A 23060-nucleotide genomic window follows, 5' to 3' on the forward strand; every position below is an offset into this window, starting at 1 on the left:
GTGACACTGAACTAGAAGTTTGAATTTATAATTAACTACTCTAATAACAAACTTAAAAGAGCCCTGTTTGGACCTTTTTAATGTCAGAGCAATTAATTGTGACAGAAGATCATTTTTTTCAGCTTGAAGATAGCAATCTTTCTCTGAAAGAAGATACTTCCAAGGACTCAGTGTTTACAAACAAGGAGGAGTTCTCAAGAGAGAACATCTCTTACATATACACACACAACAGGAAAAAAAGCTATATACAACTCACAGGTTGAGGATTTCACTTACTTAAAGTACCTAAAAGAAAATGGGAGTTCCTTTGAAATTTCATCTCTAAGTGATGGTTGCAGTCAGCTTTTTGAAGATTAAACAACTTTATAAAGGAGATAATATGGTAGAGATTAAACTACAATTTCACCTGTTTGACTTCAGGTTCTTTCATGATTTGGCTACACAAATGTTGGCATTATTGGAAGCTGACATTTTACCGTATCCAACTCACAGAAGCAAGACATTCTCTTAAGGAGGTTACAACTTTTTTTTTCTTTTTTTAAGACAAAACATACATACCCTTAAATCTGGAGAGAAGGTGTCTGCTGAGGTGGAAATCGAGTCGGACGATATAGCAGAAACAGATTTGGTGTGAGTAGAATGGTCCGAGTGCGAAGTGGAAGTGCTATAAAAAGAAACACCACAGTGTATCAAAACTGTGCTGAAGAAGACTCAAAAGCTCACAAGTTCAGCCACTCACAGACATATCATGCATTTTTTGCTGTTTCCACCCTTTCCATTCTCAGTTATTCAGCCCTCAGCAGTGCTTTAAGAGAACCTGTTTTACTCACTGTTACCAGGGATTACCAAAGGGTAGACAATTCATTACCAAATATCAGCTCAGACTGAGCCAACGCTAACACAACCACAAGTTAGCGCTGAGGAATATGTTCAGAGCAGGTAGTTGGGTGTGCACCTGCAGTGCCAGCTTCAGGTTGAGCTCTGGGTGGAGGGAGCCTCAGGCAAGAGCCTGTGAACTGCCAACCCTTTGCACAACGAAGGGCACAGGGACCTGTGGCCTAGCCAGGTGATCGGACACTCAGAGACACAGCAGGAGCCCAGGACCGCAGACTTTTGTGCACTTAGACTGTTGGGGTATAAAAGCCCAGGGTTTCCTTTGTTTGGGTCCATCCTCAAAGGCACTCAGGTCAAGCTGCTATTTTATTATTGCACCATAATTATACTGTTTTAAGGATTGAGATGACTGAGGCTCTGCTGTGGAAAGCCTGGGATTGAGCTGCTAAGGAAGCCTTGTCTGACTGTGTGAGTGGGGGTTGTGTAGGGAGGGAGTCAAGCAGGGCACACACCGGCTCACTGGAGCCACCCACTGCAGAGGTGCTACGGGCTCAGCTCAGGTAGCACGAGTGCCAGAGTGGCTCCTGGATGGTCAGACAGAAAAGTTTCCTTAACACTTGATCAAATCCTAAGTCACAGAAAATAAGGGCCTCCATTTCAGGCTTTCAGATGGGAGATATTAGTGTGCTGCAAGGGGATGAAAACAGACAGACTCCTGAACGCATGCCAGCACAGCTCCAACCGCAGCTTTACAGCAGTGGAAGAAATTCAGAATAAAACCTCTTTTCATCACACACAACTTCTCTCCTTCAAGTATACGTATAACCCTTTGGAGAATTAAAAAGACTCTCCCAGCATACCTCTCTGGTGACACAAAGTGTGATTTGCTAAATAAGAAAGCAAAACAACAATTTTCTTTTTTATACAGTTTTTCTAATATAGCTGTAAGCAATTAAAGTAAGCTTATATTTTATAGCAATTTTATGCTGCAGCCTCTCCTAGAACCCTAATTGCTTAAAATTAGCATTCAATACTAAGGTTTTTAAGACCCCAGATGACTGTAAAGAAGGATCCTCTGTAGTACAATGTCACTCCCTGAAGCCACTGTACAGCAGTAAATGCTACCTGTGCCAATTAATTCTCACACCCTTACCAAACCCAAAAAGGTTTTATCTGGGTTTAAAGACACTCTTAAGGATCAGCTCTCAGACTTGCAAGCCTAGTCACGGCCAAAACAGAATATCAACAGGAGCATTACCGCTACTACTTGTATTAATTAGATGTGACAACCTAGAAATAGCTATAATCTGAGCTTCCAAAGGGCCTGGAGATTTGCTAATTGTCCAGAAATTGTTTTGCTGCTGATAAACAGCCACCAAAAGGCCAGAACGTTCCACTTTTATTTCTATTCTCTGGAGTTTGGCAAAGTATTGAACAGTGTTAAAAACATGAAGGACTACAGCAAAACTGGGCTCTTGCTGGGAGTTAGTTTTCTATCTCCAAGCATTAAAGAGTATTGGCAACCCTTTCATCCTATGAAGTAGAAACTTCAAAATGGAACCTCTGGGAACAATAAAAAATTATTTAAAATAAATGACACTGGTGTGCCAATCAAATAGCACAACTCCACCAAATGCACTTGCTGTACACAGTTCAACAGCTATTCACTCAACTTTTCAACGTGCTAAACTCCTGCAGTGTTGCCAGGTAAACTGCTACCATCTCCATTCTGCTGGATGGGCACCACGGGATGCACGGCTCAATCTGCTGATCTGACGGGGCAGTAAACTGTTATTAAAGTTGGAGAGAGTCTTCTGGTGGGTAACAGGGCTGATTGGATTCATTACATGGCTATATAAATCATCAGATGCAGCATACAGAGAGGGAAGGAATCTGGATCTGGAGACGATGAGGAAGGCTGAGAGCACTTTGTGCACAGCAGCCTGAAGGCATGCTAAATTAGGCTTAGCTCTAAACCACATTTTACATTACTTAAATGAGCTCAGACCCCTGATGTGTTGCCTTGCAACTCCTTTCAGCCTGGCTTCTGCATGGCCACTCTTCATCTTCAAAGTGTTCACCCTCACATTTGCAAGTGCTTAATTAATTTAATTTTTTTATAAGCACGTAAAAAAAAAAAAAAAGGGAATCACACAATCATTCTACAGAGCAGCACCTGTTTACTGTACAGCAACCTATAAGGAGATGGTATTTATAAGGTACTTAGCGGTACTTATTTATCAATGAAGAGCAAGCAGATACTGTAGAAGCCTTTATTGCAGGGTGACGCCTTTGACTCCTGTGCCTGGGTCCCTACCGTGCCTTCTCCCGCACCGGCTCCAGCCGGGGGAGCCAGAGTCTCAGAGTGAGCCTCCAGAAGCCATGCATTCTAGCTCCCTTCCCTTTCAGGTCCCAGACTTTTGTGTATTTAAATGTATTTTAAAGGTCAGCAACTCTGCTGAGTTTACAAATCCTTTAGCACAGGTGCTAAGTATCTAAACCAGGGCATACCAGCAGCTGACATGGCCCTGTGCACCATGCCGGACAGCTTACTCAACCAAGTATTTTTTGCATAAAAAATTCACATCCTTAATTGATAGAAAAGGGAGCTGGAAAGGTTGGAAAGGTTTAGTGGAGCGTGCTAGCCTCTCTGCCCCCACGCTAGGACAAGCTACACCCAAACATCTCCCAAGAGGTGTTTGTCTACCCTGCTCTGAACAGCTCCCAGGAGAGAGAGTGCTGACAAAAGGATCAAAATTTCACCAGTTTTTGGGTTGACACAACTTGTCTGCCCGGGTACGTTCCCAATGCCTACTTAATACACAAGCAGCAATTATCTAACCATTGAAGACCAAAGATTTTTATGAAATTGTTAATTAATTTCACTATGGCAAACTATGGGGCAGACTGCTTTATGCAATGGAAACAAAAAGAAACAAAAAGAAACAAAAAAGGAGGGGGGAGAACCATAATCCACAGTGTGTCTGAGCTGTGAAAGTGTTTTGTGTTTATTGATCACACTGGGCTTCAAGTGGGTGTTAAAGAAGGAAAGTGTTTGCATTTTAGAAGTGGATTTTCAAAAGATCCCCACACCAATGTCCCTCTGCTCCCGCAGAAACCACCAGTGATGCCTCCTCTCAGTGTCGGCTGTGGGAGCTTTTGGGAAGCACAGCCTGCACACGCAGTGAACAATACCCCTGGATTATGCAGCTCGGCAGAGTATGCATAGGTTGCATATGTTTGGCTACCTCTGTTCTTCTCATCTGTCATTTCTAGGGAGCTGAGATGGAACGAAGGAGCAGACAACCAAAAGGTCGCTGGTTTCCAGCTCCCTCCTCTTATCATTGTCGGACAGTTGCACAGCTTCAGCTCCACTGCTCAGCAAACTAATTAATCTAATGCCCCTCCAAGTGTTGCACATGAGAAGTTTGTTAGTTTCAGTGGTTTAGTCAATCTTGAGCTCTTCTCTGCTGCCAATGCAAAAGCAAAGATCTTCAAACCGCACAGTATCGTATGCCTCTGGGTGGCGGAGAGCAGGAGAACATCCTGGGGCCAATACATAAACTCAGGAGACAAGAGCTCCCTCCACGTTTTGCCACCAGCCCTTCTGCATCATCTCAGGCAAAACATTTACTCGTGCTTCTGACACAGCTTCTGCATATTGTCCCAGCCTTTGCCAATGTAAAGTTAAAGCTGTCTCTTACCATACTTTTGGCAACATGACGAGTACGTCTGGCACCAGCCTAACATGCTGAGGACCCCACTGAGGATGCTCTGTTCTCACAGTGACAACCCCTTAACAGCTGTGTAACCAGTAAGGCAACACAGACTAAACCTGAGGGACAGTCAAGGCACCACGGTCACATGTAACTTCTGGGTTGGGGGGGCACCTGACAAACATCTGAGAACACAGGTAGGTTTGGACAGGTTTCAGCAAGGGTTCAAAATCACTAGGGCTGTGCCAGTCACTGCTAGCTGAAGGCCTAGTTCAATACTACTTAAACGTGCCAAAGTACAGCATTATCTCTGAACCTCATTAAGGTTCTAGGAAACAACATATACTCAGGTTCACAAAATACTTTGAGCTCTTCCTATAGGAAAATAAGCGAGTTCCTGTGAGGAACCAGGGAAGACCAAGGACCTCCTGGAGCATTTTTCTTTCTATGCTTCAGTCCGAGGCAGCTCTGCATCGTCCTTACTGATGGATGTCTGTGTTAAGTACGAAAAGAGACCTCTTCAACAGGTCAAAAGCACCTCCAGGGAAAGCACCTTACTCCTGTGACTGCCATTCCCATTTATTCCTTTCCTCATTCCTCCCCCATGCAGACACAGGAAACAGGTCTAGGACGCAATTAACGCTGATCCATGTCTTTCATCTTGGTAATTATTTTTATTATTTAAATATGTTTCTTTATAGCCAGATTGTGAATGACGAGTCCAAATGTGAGCTGTCGGCACAATGGTCTTATACAGTATCTGCACGCAGCATTAACCCCTTGGCTATATGGAATACATATATGCAACTAATAAGAGAATTATACTGGAAACCAAGCACAGTGACTCAACTCCTGATAAAGTGTTCATTGTTATTATTAGGACTATCCCACAACATGCCAGATGGTTTTCAAACATAATTCAGACTCAGACAGATGCCCTCCGGTGATTCCTGTTCAGGCAATTGAAAGGTATTACAGCATCCGTAGCAGAATTGAAGGTATGCCAGTGTGCTGAGCTGAGGCTGTCAACAAAGGTGTAAAGAAGCTGCAAACAGAAACATCTGAGATAGGCAAACTCTATCTGTTAAACTATGAACGTGCAGGGAAAATATTTTGGGTGAAACCAGTGATAAGGTCTTAAGCCACTTCAAAGAGTATCATTATATGCCATTTGCCATAACGATACAAGGCAATCTCTACCCTCAGATCCCTGCAGTGTAAAAAATGTGACATATCAGAAAGCTTAGGAAAAGAAATAAAACTTGTAGCTGTCAATTTTTTTTTTTGCAACTGTTACAGTAAAGGTTTGACAATGAGATTATTTCTTTTCTAATGTAGAGAAGCAATAGTTTCCCCTGGAAGTAGAAAGCACAAGTACAGCTTCTGAACAGGGTGATTTGACCTCATGGAGAACAGTGAATCCAGGACAGGTAAAAGGTAACCACAAAGATGCAAAGAAAGTGCCAGAATCAAACTGTGAAGCCCTGAAGCTTTAACCTGCTGCAGACCAATGCAGGACTGAGCCCTCCTACCTGTATCCTTACCCCTGTTATAGGGAACTTAATACAACACTCTTTGTACTTCAAACCCAGGACATTTTACTTTGCTGTCTCCACTCTCCAGAGGAAAAAAACCCCTCCAAATAGATGTCTGTGAAGAGCTTTCTGTGAATATCAGGCCTAAGGATAACCATGCTACATAACATCTTCTCTTGAGTTGTGTTACTCAAGAAGAGAGTCACAACAACCAATTTCATGTATCACATAAAACTTGACAACGGTTTCTGGCAAAACCTTAGACAAAAGTCATGAAATCAATGAGGTGTAAGCTGGCTAAACTATTTCAGCCTGTAATTGCTGAGAATGGTTATTTCCAAGCAAGTTCTTAGAAGTGTGCCTCTTTCTGTTCAGCAGAAACATCAAAAATACATATATTCCTTCTACAGTATTTCTGATCAGCAAGAACATAAATTATATACACTTTCACAAAGACAAGTAAATCCTATGCACAAAAGGACTTGGGTACGATGAAGGGGCTGAGACACCATCACAGGTTGCCTCCGAGAAGCTGTGGATGCCCCATTCTAGAAGTGTTCAAGGCCACACTGGATGTGGTCCTGGACAACCTGGTCTAGTGGAAGGTGACCCTGCCCATGGCAGGGGGATTGCAACTGGATGATCTGTAAGGTCCCTTCCAATCCAAACCATTCTATGGTTCTCTGATACTTGTTCAGACTTTGAAAAGTAAGAAAGAGACTTTTGTCCTGCTTCAAAATAAGATACTGTCTAAAAACAAACAAACAAACAAAAACCTCAAACAAAATAAAACAAAACCAAAACAGACCACAAGAAGGGGAAAAAAAAAAAAGTTAGGTTCTGATTCCTGAAGTTCCCCTCCTAAATCAATGAGCAGGAATGTGCATATGAATTTAACACCCATAATTCTATGAAAAATTGATGGAACAGAAGGGAAACACAGTTGTGAAAAATATGCCATTTTTATTTACAGTATATTCACAGGGCTTAAGAACACCTATTTTTTTGTACCAGTGTCTTAAAATATTAACCTGGTTCAATCCTATAAATAACACAACCAAAACATAGTGATGATAAAGTCACCTTTCCAGCACCTTCTTTATGAAAATTCTTTCCCTGTCAGTACAAGTAGATTCTTCATTGCTTGCAAAGGTGTGTCTATTACTCAGATGCTAATTAGCATGAGCTGCTCACATCATTTCTTCAGTATCAAACAGAATATTTTGTTTCAATAGTCACTGAACTGACATGGAAAACAAGTGACAAAATGCACCACTGAGAGATACAGTTTCAGACATGGAGGTCATAAATGAGAAAAATACTGAGAGGGCAAATTTCCATTTCCTCTCTTTCTGCTTTTTAAAGAAGTTTCTCATTATGTGCCTTCTTAAAATTTATTAAGGTGAAAACTGCAAATTAATGATGACTAGTGGCAAATACAATTTAATTTGGAAGCTTCAGATGCCAAGAGAGCAGGGTCCAATTGGTTCGAATTTACAGCAGAGCCCTGAATAGAAGCACTTGCAGCACTTTGGCACTTCACTTACAAGTGTAATGCTGCAAAGGTATTAAGCGCTGCCTGCTCACTTCCCAAACTCAAGCTGACCACACTCCCTCCTCAACATTCCTGTTTTTTTCAGAGAAGAAAAAAGTAATGCTGAAAAACCCCTTGGGTCACATCAGAACAGAGGGAGACAAACTGGTGCTTGTTCCCCATGAATACGACTCTGTCCTCGCTAGTCCTGGCTGAACTGGCCTGGGACATCCAGCTGTTGCCCACATCAGACTCTCCCATTTACAGTAGCTCTATGTGAATCTCTGCTAAGGCTAAGTGGTCCCCATAGTCCTTATCTGTGTATGCATATAGACCCTGAAGGGTCCTCAGAAGTCCCTCACATGCTCCTCTTCAGGCAAACACTTCAAAGCTCAGCCAGCATCTAACAGAACCAGGGCCTTGAAGCAGGAGCTGGGCATTCTGTGCTGGCTTCTGCTCTGCCAAGGAGCCGGAACAGGCTCTGCTGTTGTAAATTAAGTTTTAACATTTCAGCACCATCTCTCCCAGTACAGGACTCCCACAGTGATCAGTACCATGTGTGCCCATAATAATGGGCACATACCTTTCCCAAAGAGATTTCACAGACAGCCAAAGGAGTAGTATCTCCAGCGAGCAGTGACCCCATCCTAATTCTTCACAGCAAACTGCAAAATCAAAACAGGCTAATTCTACCTAGACAGCAAGTGCCACAGTACCTATAGCATAGGTGATGCACCATAATGCATCAATAGTGCATAGGAGATGCACCATTACCCCTCTGAACACCCTGCACCCTCTTTTTAGGTGCATGCAAGACAGACAATTGCTACGATTCAGGTGCATGGAACTCATGATTTCTCAAAATATTTGAAGATCCCACTTAACAGTTACAAGTTAACCTCTGCTTAACCTGTAACAATCTCAGAGCAGAAAAACTAAAAGCCATAAACAAATATGCTTTTGAAGGAAAGAAAAGCACCAACTGCCAGGCTGCCTCTGGCATTCAGAAGAGGCAGACAGTTACATTATACAACAATGTACCCTTACTATTCAAAAGGGCCGGCAATGTCAAAGTTCAGTATCATCTTATAAAGAAGCCATTTCAACAAACAAATCATGGTGCATGTATGTGACAGACCTAAAATAGCCCCCCCATGCCACTTGCCTGAATGAAAAAGATTCACATCTGTTGCCAAGCAAAGCTGGGTCTCAGTCTGACTTCACTGTTCCAAGGGAGGAAAATGACATTTTTTAAAAGTTGATCCTTCCAAATAGCATCCAGAGCTGAATATATAGTACATGTTTTCCCATGAGCCATAAAGAGAATGCCCTAAATTTTGACCGTGAACAAGCTTTTCTAGGAATGCAAATTTTGCTCTCAGTAGTTACACAATGGACTACAGTGTCACAAGCACTGTTCGTGCTCCATTAGTCATTCTTTTATTATTTTTTTTAACTCATATTCACAAAAGGCCTACAGTGCATGCACTTGCTAAACAATAGGCTGATTGTTTAAAATATTTGCAAGATTCCAAGAATAGAAGGCCAACGCCCAAAGACAAACCAATATGCAGTTTGTAATTAACAACAGCAAGCAGCCCACAGTATCATGCTTTCATGAGTCAACAATCCAGAAGGTAAAAAACAGGAAGAACAAGAGCGATCAGAGGTCTCAAACGATATTCTCTGATCAGCACATGGAAGATAACTACAAAATGATCTATATTCATGAGAGGAACAAAAGGGAAGTTAGGTTTCTAACAAGCTCCCAGCTGGTGTGGGATGATGCTCAGGTACAAGAGAACGTAAGAAAAAAAAATTCAGGAAGTTGTCAGACCTCTGCAGGGAATTGGCATTTTGCCTCTGTTTCACCAATTCAATTTCAGCTTAAACCCACAGAGTACAAAATAGGTGCTGAATCAAATTCTTCCACCTTACTACCTTCTGAAAGCAGGCTGATAATCCAGTACTTTGGTCTGACTCCTGTTCCTAATGGAAGTGTTTGGATTGCAAAATCCACCACTAGGACAAGCACTTTTGCTTGCAGCATTAGGAGTTTGAGCAGTGAGTAGGGGGCAAGACAGGCAACCCACCTCCTGCAGGTGAGACACAACAGAAAGGCAGCCCTGTCGGTCTGGCCCTGCCCCAAGCCTTGGGAGGAAGGTTTGACAGACTTCCTAGAGGTGGTGCACACATCTGGGTCTGTATCCAAAGCTCAGGGGTTTCCAATCACCCACACAGACCCTTAGCACCAAAAATAAATTATGACTATAAGGTGAAGAGAGGTTCAAAACACAACCCTGCTTACTGTCAACACAAACAGGGTCGCCTGTTTGCTGAACAGTGCTCCCACCTGCTCTTCTCTGCATCTTCCTAATTCCTTATTGCTATGTTTTTGGGGATCTTCGATGTTGTTCAGAAGGAGTTAGAGCCTTTGTTTTCAAAGATGCTACAGAGGGCAGGACTGAACTAGAAGTGAAGAAGATCTTGCCCCCACTGCCCGAGAAAATAGTATTTCTAGATCAAAAAAACACAGCTGAGGCAGAGACGTTCCAGCACCTCACGCTTCAGATGGTTGAGGCACTGCTGCAAAGGGACAGACAGAAAGCCATCAGGGAGATCACTGACTGACAGAGTGTCTGGCAAGTGATCTGTTAGGCCGCAGTGAATCAGCGTATGTCCTGACCTGCAGCTTTCTTCCCCAAACAGCCCAAGTAGCAGTCTCAGCAGACCACAGCCAAGCCACATGATTGCTCTGGCAAAAAGGCAACTCAAAAATCCAAGTGTTTCCTGGTGCTACGAGAACACCCATGTCCCTTAGCCTTGCCTGCAGAAGGTGTTGACTCCAGGGCTCAGTGATGTTCTGTAGCAGGGAACTAAGAGACCTGGGTGGTACTGCTATCTCCTACATCTGAGCAACCTTGGATTTACCATTGCACACCACAGGAGAAAGAGGGTTGGCAACATCTGTCTCTGCAAACACTCTGAATGAAGACATAGGATATTAAATATTTTGTTTGTTTATAAATTTATTTTTATTTTTAGGAAAAAACTATTAACTTGATCAAGGAAAGAAACAGAAACAAAAATTATATTAATAACTACTCACCTTAGGACAGAAAGGAGAACTGAATAAAAGACAGATATAACTTTTCTTTTACTACTTGTATTCTGGCAATACCTTAACTTTTACTTTCGTACTAAGAACCAGTTGCATATAGATTAACCAAATATACATGTATTTCTCACAGTCCATGTGCTGCCTCAGTTTTTCTTTAGATTCCTTCCTATGTCCCTATTTAAGAAACACCTTAGTTAGAACGTAACACATATTGTTAAATGTTCTGATTTTCTTTGAAACACATACCACGCAACCCCCTTGCCCCAATAAACCGAACACCCACAGGAATTAAAAATACCAGCGATTTACTGATCAATGACATTACTTGTTCCATCCTGGGAAAAATCAAAAGAAGGAGGAAAGGATATATAAATATAGCCAATCTGGAGAATATTGTATCACCTAGCAAAACTGACGTGGTGTAACACCTTGATACGCTTTCACAGACAATATGCAGCCATGTGCTTTGCTGCAGTGCAAAAAAAAAAGACTGAGAACAACTTTACTCCACTGAAAACCCAGTCCTTGCATGAAATTGTTCCCTAGCAAAATCTCAAGCTCAAAGTCAGACAAGTATACAATACTTGGGGGCCATATTTCCAGAAATTCAACATAAGACAACACAGGATGTTTTCAGAAACACTGAACAGCTGTGTGAGAAGACTGAGAGGGGATCTCATTAATATCCAAAAGGCAGGTGCCAAGAGGGTGGTGCCACACACTCTTCAGTGATGTCCATTGATAGGACAGGGAGCAGTGGCCATAAATCAAACGACAAGAAGTTTCACTTCAACATGAGGAAGAACTTCTTTACACTGAGGGTGGCACAGTACTGGCGCAGGTTGCTCAGGGAGGTCATGCAGTCTCGCTCTCTGGAGACATTCAAAACCCACATGGATGTGTTCCTGTGTCACCTGCCCTAGGTGACCCTGCCTTGCAGGGGGTTGGACTAGATCTCCAGAGGTCCCTTCCAACCTTAACAATTCTATAACTGTGTATCTTGTCACAAATCTCAGAGCTCAGCATCACTGAAGATGGTGGTCCATCAGTTAAAGTGTCCAGGTTCAACACTCATAACTGGTGCCAGGTCACTCCACAAGCTGAGTCCCATTTATTGCCTAATAAAAAGCCCAGTTTATAAGTGTTTAGCAGCCACTCATTTATTGACATATGGCCCAGATTTGGCAAAGGGTTCTACACACTCATGCACCCCACTGGCCACCTGTAGGGTACATGGTGAAAACAAAGGCCTTTCAAATTTTTCCACCTTGAAATGAGGCACACAAAGTTTGCAAGCCATCTGAGGATTTTCTGTACATCAGTTCTCATTCATCAAAATGAGGGCTAGTCTAAGATCACCCACAGCCACTTCGTCTTGCCATTTCTGCTTCCTTAAGCAGGAGGAACGTATATGAAAAGCAAAGTAACTCAAAAAGGAGTAGCATCAATGAGGTCAGAATGGTTTGGCTCCGGTTGGTAGATACCACAGGTGTCTATGCTCCCACTTACCCAATGGAAACCCAAGCAGTGGAGTCTAGACAACAACTCAGCTCCCCAGAGTGGACACTTATCTTTGTTCAACTGAATTACTTGTGGAGTGTATTGACTTTGTCAAGGGTAAGGTGGTTTTAGATAAGCCACTTCACAAGGAGATATGGCAATCTGAACCAGATCCTACCCTGGATCTGTGATGATGAGTGTCTTGCAGCAGAGTAGTTTGTATTTGTTTTGTGCTTTTAACTGAACACAGCATTTTGCAGACACCTTTTTGCAGCACAGGAAAATAAGCAAATACAAAAATGAGAGAATAAAATGTATTTCTTCAACTTACAGAAGCCTTGTCCAAAACAATCTGCACACATACATGTAATCCTTCTTATCTAAGTATTCCTCTGTGTTGAAAAAGAAACAAGCTTTTTCTGTAAAGGAAGAACTCCTGTGCCCTCCCCTCCCATTTCCCATCTTTGTTTAAATGCAAAACTTGTTCTAAGTTATTATTTCCACTCCTCTGTCAAACATGGTTAAAACTGCCCACGTTACAAAAACTACTAGTGGACAAACTAGACAGGTACACACACATACATGAAGAAATGGGGCTTAGGAAACCAAACTACAAATCTCTGCTCTCTTCTCACTTGCGAACAGATTTAGCTAACGTTAAAAAGAGGAAAGCTGTGAATTAAGAAATAGCTCCTTCCTTTTTTTGGAGTGGAGAACAACCCAAATTCAATGCACTTTTTGCCCTTACCACCATGATGAGGAGGGAGTTTTGTGGAGGTGGTCACACCTGAATTATTCACTGTAGGCTCTACTTAGAGTCACTGCAGAGAAACTGAGATGACTCACTCTACACCATTGTCTACAAAAAAACCCCAGAGACTACCAGAACTCTGTATCAATCCAATAAGATGAGAAACATCTCATGCAGGATGCCTGTATTTTTCTTTATGTAAGGTGGAAGCAGAAAGTGGAATCTAGAATCAGAGTATGTTTTAGCAAAAAACAGACTAACTATGTCTCTCCATGGTGCTGGAGGCAGCATGAGCTATGCCCCAGCAGGTAGTAATAAGTGAAGGCCCAAGACTGTTCTGCTGGCACAAGTCCTGAGCACAACCACAAACAGTCCCACCATATCCTTCTTCTCACACCCGTGTTTCATGACCAGTTTGTTAGCATGTTGCTTTACCTTTGAGGAAAAAGACTTGGAAAGTACTCTCTTATAAGGTTCATTTTCCTCTCTTATGAGGTTCATTTTCAGAGTGGGAGTGGGATAGCCATTCTTAGACTGGAAGACACAGACTGAATTTGCAAGAACAGTCTACTCAAAAGTCAACTTGGGTAAAATATGAGCAGAATATCTCACACTTTTCATTTCTTTTCAGAGGTTCTATGGGATTGCTGATCAGTTTTGATTTATTAAAGGTATCCCATCTACTGGTTAAACCAACCTCTACTGTGATGATTGATTTTGACAGTCATCCTTCAGCAGTTCATCTCTGGTACTACAGGTTTCACACTCTGAGATTAGTTCAGTTGGTTACAGCATGGTGCTAATAACGCCAAGCTTGTTCATTCAATCCCTATATGGGCCATTCACTTAAGAGTTCAACTCAATGATCCATGCGGGTCCCTTCCAACTCAGAATATTCTGTGATCCTGTGATTCTATTCTCTCACATGATGTGCCTGTGGACAGAGCTTGGAGGCCCTCCTGCACAGTGGCTCCCATTTCCAGAACTGTTCTCTGTGACCTGTCCCTGCCTTCAGCATCTGCTCTCCACAGCAGCCAGACCCGCCCTTCAGTCTTAGAATTGTAACCAAGCTGTTCACAGCCTTCAGCTCTTTCATGGGCAGGATTTAGCTGAACTCATTGATGAGGGTAATCCTACTGCTGATCTGTGCAATCTTACTCTTCTAGAAGACCATTCATCAGTGGTGTCAACTGAAATCAACAACAGGATTTATTAACACAGCAATAAAAATAGCACAAATTTTCACTAAAGGCAAAGGTAGGAATGAGGCTGTGGTTCACCTCAGTGTATTTTGTAGGGGGGTAAAAAACCCACCAAACACTTTGATCACAAAACACCAAGCAATGACCAGATGTATATTCATTCCATCGGTTACACTTTGTACAGAAAAAAAATAGTTGGGTTAACTTTTAGCCCTGTCATTCAGTGTTGCCATTGCTCTTCATGGGCCATAAACTTTGTATTGAATTTTCAAGGCCTCAGCCGCTCTTGCTTTTCTTGGCCTGCCTGCAACTTTTTTAACTGGCTTAGGTGTGACTGCAATTTCTGTAACTGGCCAGGTGTGTGTATCTACTTCGTTTTATTTTTGTTTGTGTGAGGTACAACCATAGTTTTGCACAGACAACAGTTGCAAGCAGCTATTTTACACATATTAAGACACTCCCCAATAATGTAGCAACTTTGTATAAAGAAATACAACAGCCTGGTATCACAGCAGAGGTCTGGAGAAGTGGAGACACGGGATGTGGCATGGAGGAGTACAGGCACAAGAGAAAAAACTGGGCTCAAGCTTGACACTGGAGACCATGGCTGTAAACAACTCACCAACGGTCAGCCAAAGAAATGCAGACTTGGGGCTGGACAAAACTGGGTTTAGGGGTAACAAAGAGAACAAAGAAATAGCGTCTAATACCCATAAGAGCGACTATATATGGCAAAAAAAAAAAAATCAGATGTAATGTGGAACTGTGGAGCAATGAAGAAAAAGACAGGTGTAAAGTTGCTTTACGAAACATACTAAAATGGTCCCAGGTGAATCCTATAGTAAAGAAGAAAAAACAAAATCACCAGGATGAACCTCATACTTCTCCTAGCAAAGGACTCCAGATGCTGACAACTTGTTATAACACCCATCACCACAAGAATAAAATCAGCAAACTTGGGGCCCTGAGGCCCCAAGAGGGAGTAAGAGAGGGATAAACATAACACCAAGAAGAGAAGTAGAAACCAAGAACTGAATGTTTGACATTTTAACGGCATCATTATTCTTTCTTTTCCTGTAATAATTGCACCTGGACTAATAATGGCTAAACTTCCAAAAATTCAGTTACACTAAGAATAAATTCTTTGCTATGTAAAGACATGCTGCCTTTTTGCCCTTAAACAAGGTTTTGAGTGTAACACTTTGTATGGGCATGTAATCCCTACACCACAGTAAATAAATCCAGATAAACACATTGTTTCATTCTAAACAGGTGTCGCCAGTCTTCTCAGAACAAAAGAAAAAAATCCATAAGTTCATGTTTTTCTAAATAGTTAGCAGAAATACAATCACACACCCACACCTGACTCAGATCAAATTTGAATCATTGGGTGACCTAGTATTGATGATTCTGATGCGATGGCCAGAAGACTACAAAGGCCAGATCTGTAAAGTGGAAGCATTTGTACAGAGCTAACTAAATTACTAGAACATCACCTTGAAGGGATTATGGACTCAAAAACTGCTAACACTTTTCTCCTCATCAAATATATCAGGGTTTAGAAAGCAATGGAAAAGAATCCATGGAACAGAGAATCAAGAGAGAAATAAAGAAAAGAGCTACCTTGAAATCACTGGAAAATTACTGAGTGAGAACATTTTCTGGTAAAAGTAACTACAGATGGTAGGAAAGGGAAAAGCAAATACTTGAAAAGTTCCACTGACTTTTTGTTGTTGTCTTTCACTGATTTTTTCCTCAATTAGCTCCCAGTTACTAGGGTAATAGAAGAGCCAGATGTTTATTCAGTTAAAAATGAAGATGGGGTAACTACTGTGACAGTGTCTCTCCTGTTTTCTCTCTTCCCTGGGTTATCCCAGACACCTCTACAAACCAAGCACTTCATTCCCTCCCTGTCACCCTCTTCCTCATGGTGGAATGGGCTTCCCATGGACAAATAAAAAGACTGTTTCATGTGTTGTATTACAAATAGACTTGCATGTAACACCTATATATCAAAGTGACCTCTGTTTCTGATGCATTTCTAATGAATGCTTTTTTTTTTTTTTTCCTTCACTAAGCCTTCTGGTAAAATAGAAAATTCTGAGTTGAAAGGGACCCACAAGGATCATCAAGTCCAACTCCTGAGTCAACATAAGCCCTCCAGTGTAAGGACCATGTCTCTTTTTACACTGGGTGATATCCTCAGCATGAAAAACCAGTGACAGTAAAGCAGGTCATCAGGAAAAGATTAATGAAAAAGAAGATGTGGACTATCGATTTGCTGAGCCATTCAAGAAGTATTATGACCTTTCCAAATGCAGTTATTGCCTTTGTATGTGAGGTATAAAAAAATTAGCAAAGGAAGGGAGACGATAAAACATCTGAAATAGGTGATAAAATATGTTTGAGGCAGGTGTTAACCTATAATCGAAGTCATAGCAGGAGTACAATCTTGCAACAGATAGGAAGTGTAATCTGACATTGTCAGGTCATTCTCAGTCTTAAAATTCAGGTTCTGCAACTGCATCTCTGTTGTAAATAGCCTGTAGTTAAGGAACTATGTGTACAACTCAGAACTGTCTAGCAAGTAGTTAGTCAACATAGCATCAGCATCTCTCTTCAGAAAAGGCAGTTCTTGCTGGGACCCAAGAGAGTCGTGTTCTGAGCCTAGCTTTACTCCTCACCAGCTGCCAGATCTCACCGCATGTCTCCACCACTGTTTTTCATCTCATCCTTAGACTTTCTTGCTCTTTGCCCAGTCTCTCAGCAAGGAGTCTCAGCACTCGACTGCACATCCAAGAGCTTAGTAAAATTATTCGCCAGGCATTATTAAAAATGGAGTAGTCCTGGCTTAGGCACGTCTAAATAGTTGGTCCCTGTCTCTTCAGCACAGAAATCATCACCATCTGTACAGGAGCTAGAACCACAGCACCGCAAATTCCCATGCAGCCTTTAAACAGCAATGTAACATTAATTACAGCAATGAACAGGTGAGTGTCGGTTTTATTTTATATTCTCAAATGAAAAATAAACGTAAAACCCAACATTTTTGTCACCAATAAAAAGTGTTTTATTGAACAGTTAGGGCTGGGACAATGAGACGTGCACGCGTCTAACAGAGGAAAATGTTTAAGACTGAAGGTCTCGCACCCTGAGACAAGTAGGAGTAGTTTCTGATGAATGAAGGAATAGAAACTTGCATGGCAAAGACTGCTACTTAAAACAGTTCCCAAATTCTTCAGAGTTAATGGTTTCTCTTCACAAGCACACTGTGTAAATTAAAAGCTCTAAACTCTTTCTTACTGACTGTTATTTTCTGCCCAAAATCCTGAGACTCTAAAAAGATTCTTCTTGCTCTGCAAATCTATATGCAGGCAAAACTGCTAGTTAGCTTCACAACACACAGTAACAAAAAAACCCCCAAACCTATCTCAGGATGGGCTTCAGTTGCAACTGTTATAAATCATCGCTTACATATTAAAATCAATGACGAGCCCATTTGGAGTTGCTAATTAGTTCTAGGCATAGTGTTAAGTCTCTTAATGCAAAAACCAGTTTATTATCAACACTCAGCCAGCAGCATACTTGTCTTTAATGGTAATGACTCTTGAGAAATCCTGCTTCACACATACAAGAAATCAAATGCAAGCAATGTTCTCAAGGCCCACGAGGAAAACGACAGCTACTCGCACTTCACCAAACACCAGAACTGGCAAAAATCTTCCCTTTCAAACTCTAACTTCAATGACTCATCACAAAACAACTCAATCAGCAAAGCTCACACATCTGGTAGCAATGTGGTGCTACAGCAAAAGCCCTCCTCAGCCAACAGCTCACAGACTCAGCTCCTTCCAGCATCACTCTCACCCGCAGGGAAAGAATTCCTTCAACATAGCCTTAAATTAGACCAGGTATTGACAGGGCCCTATTTGAGACAAGGGGGAGTTTATACCTCATGGAGTTATTGCTTCAACAGACCTTGCTGCACTGATTTACACAGAGTTTATGTTTTCAGAGTTATTCCTGAAAACATAAAGACAAGGAGCATGATCGTTCTCATATGCTTCAGTAAAAGTGCAGTGCATAGGATCCAAGATGTCTGCAGACCTTTGTGGATGATAACCACCAGCACAGAAGTGGTAACAAGCAACCAAGACAGTGGTAACATCAAACATTGCTACAATCACGCTGATGGTAAACATCTGCCCACTGCCTTACCTCTTTTTCTCATTTTATACCAAGGTTGAAATATCACTGACATCTCCTATAGCAGTTTCTTTACAGTACAATCACTTCCACACTTTTGCACAGGCAATACAGATTTACCTTCTGCAGATCTAACAGAAAGCATCTCAGGTATCTTACTGGACTGTGATATGTTCTTTCAGGTAACATTTCCGAGGAATATAAAGAGACCCACGTTAAATCAAACTACAGCACATAAGCACACAGACTACATGGAGAAAATGCCTAATCACTTTTAATGAAAAGTAAATATCTGAAGTTTGACATCACTTTTTTCCTACAGTCATATGTTCTGCTAAAGTCATACATGGCTCTATCTGACTTTCCTTTCACTAAAGGAAAAGATTATGATAGAATTTTGTTGGCTGTTCCTTTGAATTCCAAAGGTCAAAGGGTCCATATGGAACTTCAAACATGAATAAAGAACAACACAAAAACCCCACCCACAAATTCATCTTAAGAGTGGTCTCCGAAGAAGACTGAATAACTAGCACCGCTGAAATGTGTTTATTACTCACTCACCCAGGATCCTCAGGCCATTTTAAAGATATAAGATCAGCCCATAATATTGAGTAAAGCTTACTCCTCTGGACATAACTGTACTGTAGCTCATCAAACATTAGAATCAGTGTTTTACCTCACTCCTTCTTCTGTCTCACGGGTTGTTCCTGGACTGACAACTGCAGATACACACAAGCACTTCTTGCAAGCTGCTAATTAAATACCACCACAGCTCTTTATAAGTAGTTGGCTCATGGTCATGTGTCTTTCATGAGAACAGGATGTAAGAGGAAAGTCCATCCTAAATACTGACCTCTGCAAATCACAGAGAGCTGCAGAACTCAGTGCTGTGCCACCCAAACCCAGCACAGGGTGAGACAGCTGAGACTTGAAAAGCAGAATGGCTGTTTCAGCACAACTATGAGGGCAGCTGAGTTAATTAACTGTGACCTGCTCATCTGAAACTAATTTGTATTTTCATATAGAGCTGTGGATTTTTTACCCTGTGCTATACTATGTCATTAAGAGTTTTTCAAACATTTTTCCAGCTGAGAGAGAAAGTAGAAAACACTTGTTTAGTTATTCCCACATCTTCCTCAAGGCCCACAGGTATTGCACATTACTTTAGTCTACTAAAATATCAGAGCAACTTTCACGGTTGAATGCCATTACTGCTGTCTCTCATGGGCATTACTAAAACACAAATAAACTTACATAAGTTCTTTAAGGCACTTATTTGAATGTGAGCAACCTTAAGTATAAGTAAACTCTATCAAGCATGTCTTCTCGAGGAGTTAGATCTTAAGTACCTCTAGAAATATAACACTTCCAACCTGGAGCTGAGAGAATCCAAGGAGTGCACTGCTGTATGTATTTCATACTAGCACCCTTCCAAGTCTTCTAAATCTTGTGTAAAACAATTCAGCAACTACAACTCAGTAAGGTTTCACGTGGCTGGGTAACTGCGATTCTGGGATGAGTGACCTTCTACTCATTTCTTGGGTTTTGTTCCTTTTAAACAAAATGGATTATAAAAACTGATGACAGCACCCTCATGATTCACTATGCTCCCCACATCAACCCCCAAAGCTAACTTCTTCGTTTTAAACAAAATCACTTGGTAAAAATGTGTCACAGTCATAGGTTACAATCTAATAGCTTGACTATTAGATTGTAACCTATGATCACAAACTATTAGATCACAAACACAGCATGAAAATAACTACATTTCAGTGCATACAAATTGTCCCATTAGCTTTAGAGGAATTGTTCTGATGCATAAAATCAGATTGCAGAACAGCTTTAATGATAAAAAAAAATCGATGTACTGTCTAATTCATATAAAATTATTTATTTGTGCGTAAGCATCACTAGATTTGCACAGGGATCTGATAATAAACATTCTGAAGGTCACCAGGCATCTCTCACTAGAAGAACCTTATTTTTCTGTCTTATAATTTTGCCCTAATCTTGACCATTTCAACTAAAAAGTTTCACAGCATACGCCAAATCAAGATGAGAGTTTTTTATTAATAATTACAGATGTAAATAATTCATCTATTTCAAACACCTGGCTAGAAAAAAATATATTTTGTTTGGAACACATAAAAAAAATTGACCAGCTTTCTTCTATGGGTTCTAGATGTTCGAGCAGAGACTTGAAATTCTGAAAGCTTTTGAGTAAGCTTTTTTATATCCCAAGAAATCTGTTAAAGTCTGGGCCTTTTCAGGGCTTGGAGGACACAGCCTTGTGCATGCTCAACAGAAACAGATTTATCATCTCAATTTCCCAACAGTTCCATCTGTGCAGGGCATGCTGCTGAGAGGCTGAACAGGAGCTTCCTTGTAGCCACTGGCTCTTCTGAGTTAAGCTCTCTTTAGTGTCCACAGGCCTCTTACAGTGACTGACCTCCATATGGGTCCAAGTTGCCTGAGCTGATGCAGAGGAAAAAAGAAGAATATATTGGGTCAGTTAGGTAAGGGAGAAAGAGGCCTGTAGGCATCTGGCAGGACACTGGTAAACTGCACAAGGAAACCAATACAAAGCCTAACAAGGGAGTACAGAGACGCTGGCAGGAAAGTGGCCACCAGCACCATGGGGGCTGTAAGAACAGAGGCAGAGCCAGGAGATCTGGGAAAGGATCTCATTACAGTGCTTCCGGAACACTGCATCCAGGTGTTAGCCCTCCAGTGTAGGAAAGACACTGATGTGCTGGAAGGAGTTCAGGGAAGCACCGCTGGGATAGTGGAGCTGGAGCAACCTGCCTATGAGGAGAGACTATGGGAGCCTGGAGCAGCCTCAGTGCCTATGTGGAAGGTATGCAGGAGATGCCGATGAGCTGCCCAAGGAGGTTCTGTGCATTTCATCTTTGTCGGTTTTCAAGACCAGTCTGAGTAAAAGCCCAAACCAGCCTGATCCGATCTTAGAGCTGCCCCTGCTGTGAGCAGGAGGCTGGACGGAGGGATGCAGAGATCCCTTCATCCTGAGTTACCATATAATCTTACAACTTGGGCATGGCAAGTGCAGCCAGTATGGGACAGAACAACCTTTAGCAGCCATCAGGTCATCTTGCTCCCAGGTATCCCTGCTCTACCACAACACCCAGGCCCTCCCATGCCACAGTCCATGCCAGTCTGTCAGTGTCCTTCCTACCACACCCTCCTCCATCAAACACATGGCCCAAAAGAGATGCGCTTTCAAGTCACAAAAATCAAATTTCACCGACAGCCTGCGAAGGATGGGAGGAACACGAAAGTTTCCTTTTGGCTTCCGCGGCTTAAAGACCTTGAATATTACACACGTGGCATTAAAAGCCACTGAGACCACAAAAATCAAACTCTCAGAAAAAGCCATAAGGGCAAAACCACAAACGCTCAACACACCATAGGAAATGTGTTCCTGAAGAAGCAGAGGACAAGGCCTGGCACGGGCAAGGCAGAGAGCACGAAGGCAGCTACCAACCGGGTGCCGTACCTGCCCTTCCAGCAGCGCCCACCTGTGCTGCCGACCTCACAAATCCCTTCACCGCAGGTATCCAGGGCAGGAGCACCGCCTTGGCTATGCACGGATTTACCGAGAGCCTGGTGCGGTTGGCACCTCCTGCTCTGACCAAAGGCCTGAAAGAGAAACCTGCTGTGCCGCAGCAGAGCGGTGCCCATGCCTGCCGTCCTGCACCGCCACCCCCACCGCAGGGACACTCCCGAGGCTCCCCGCCGGGAGAGACCCGACCCTGGGGAAACGCCGGAGCCTCCGGCCCACAGAGGGAGAAAAGGCACCAGCCCCATATCCCCTCGGTTTGCTTTCCCCTGCCGGCCCCTCCCTCTCCCCCCAGGCCCCGCGGTGGTCCCTGAGGGCCGAGTCCCGCGGCGCTGCGGCAGCGGCGGCCCCGGCGCCCCGCGGGCGGGCGGGCGGTGACGGCTCTGCGGCGGCATTACCTGGACAGGGAGTCGCCGCTGGGCGGCCGCGCCGCCGCCGCCGCCCGCCCGGCGCCGAGGCTCTCGCAGCTGGAGCTCTCCTCCATGCCGGGCGGCGCGGGGCGGCCCCGCGGTGGGCGCTGTGTATCAGCGGCGATGCCGGCTCCCCGCGGGCCGGCAGGCGGCCATGCTGGCCCGGCGTGCCGCGCGGGGGGCGGGCGGGGCGGGGCGGCCGAGGGGCCGAGACACCGAGACACAGAGACACAGAGACACCGCCCCGGCGTGCGGGGAGAGGGGCAGGGCCGGCAGTGCCTTGCGGGGTACCCTGCCGGGACCCGCTCTTGTGCTGGGCTGTGTACCCAACAGTCGAAAGCAGTTGTGCTCCAGAATCCTGTCTGAGCTCATCCCTCAGCTGGATGGTGTGGGAGCTGTGGAACATGGCAGGTCAAAATGACAGGAGACTGACTGCAGGGTGCTGGCACGGATCCTCTGTGAAGTTACCTGCCTGCCAGCTCGAGTGCATACATGATGATCTGTGCCTGGGAGGCTTCGCAGGCAGCGCTCGGTATGAAACGTTCCGCAGGAAGAGCCATGGTACACTCAGTTCCCTGGAACAATGGAGCAGCAAGAGAAAAGCTCTTGGCATTGCTTACGAAGACTGAGGAGCTGCACCTTAAGCCTCCCATACCAAGCATGCAGATGTCTTT

The 23060-nt window shown here is 43.2% G+C and overlaps 1 protein-coding gene across 1 annotated transcript in view; it reads right to left on the reverse strand.

Moving 5' to 3' along the window:
* MTMR2 (myotubularin related protein 2) overlaps positions 1-22544 on the reverse strand; it is a 63005-nt gene extending 40461 nt beyond the window's left edge. Inside the window, exons 1-2 of the mRNA XM_050331393.1 lie at positions 22375-22544; positions 559-664 (exon numbers count right to left, since the gene is read on the reverse strand). Coding sequence (XP_050187350.1) covers positions 559-664; positions 22375-22460 — 192 coding nt within the window. The 5' untranslated portion in view covers positions 22461-22544. The remainder of the gene's footprint in view (positions 1-558; positions 665-22374) is intronic.
* Between the last annotated feature and the right edge of the window lie 516 nt (positions 22545-23060).

The sequence above is a fragment of the Myiozetetes cayanensis genome, unplaced genomic scaffold (assembly GCF_022539395.1).
Source record: "Myiozetetes cayanensis isolate MyiCay16 unplaced genomic scaffold, myiCay2020 scf5-8, whole genome shotgun sequence".
In the NCBI taxonomy this organism is placed as follows: Eukaryota; Metazoa; Chordata; class Aves; order Passeriformes; family Tyrannidae; genus Myiozetetes; species Myiozetetes cayanensis.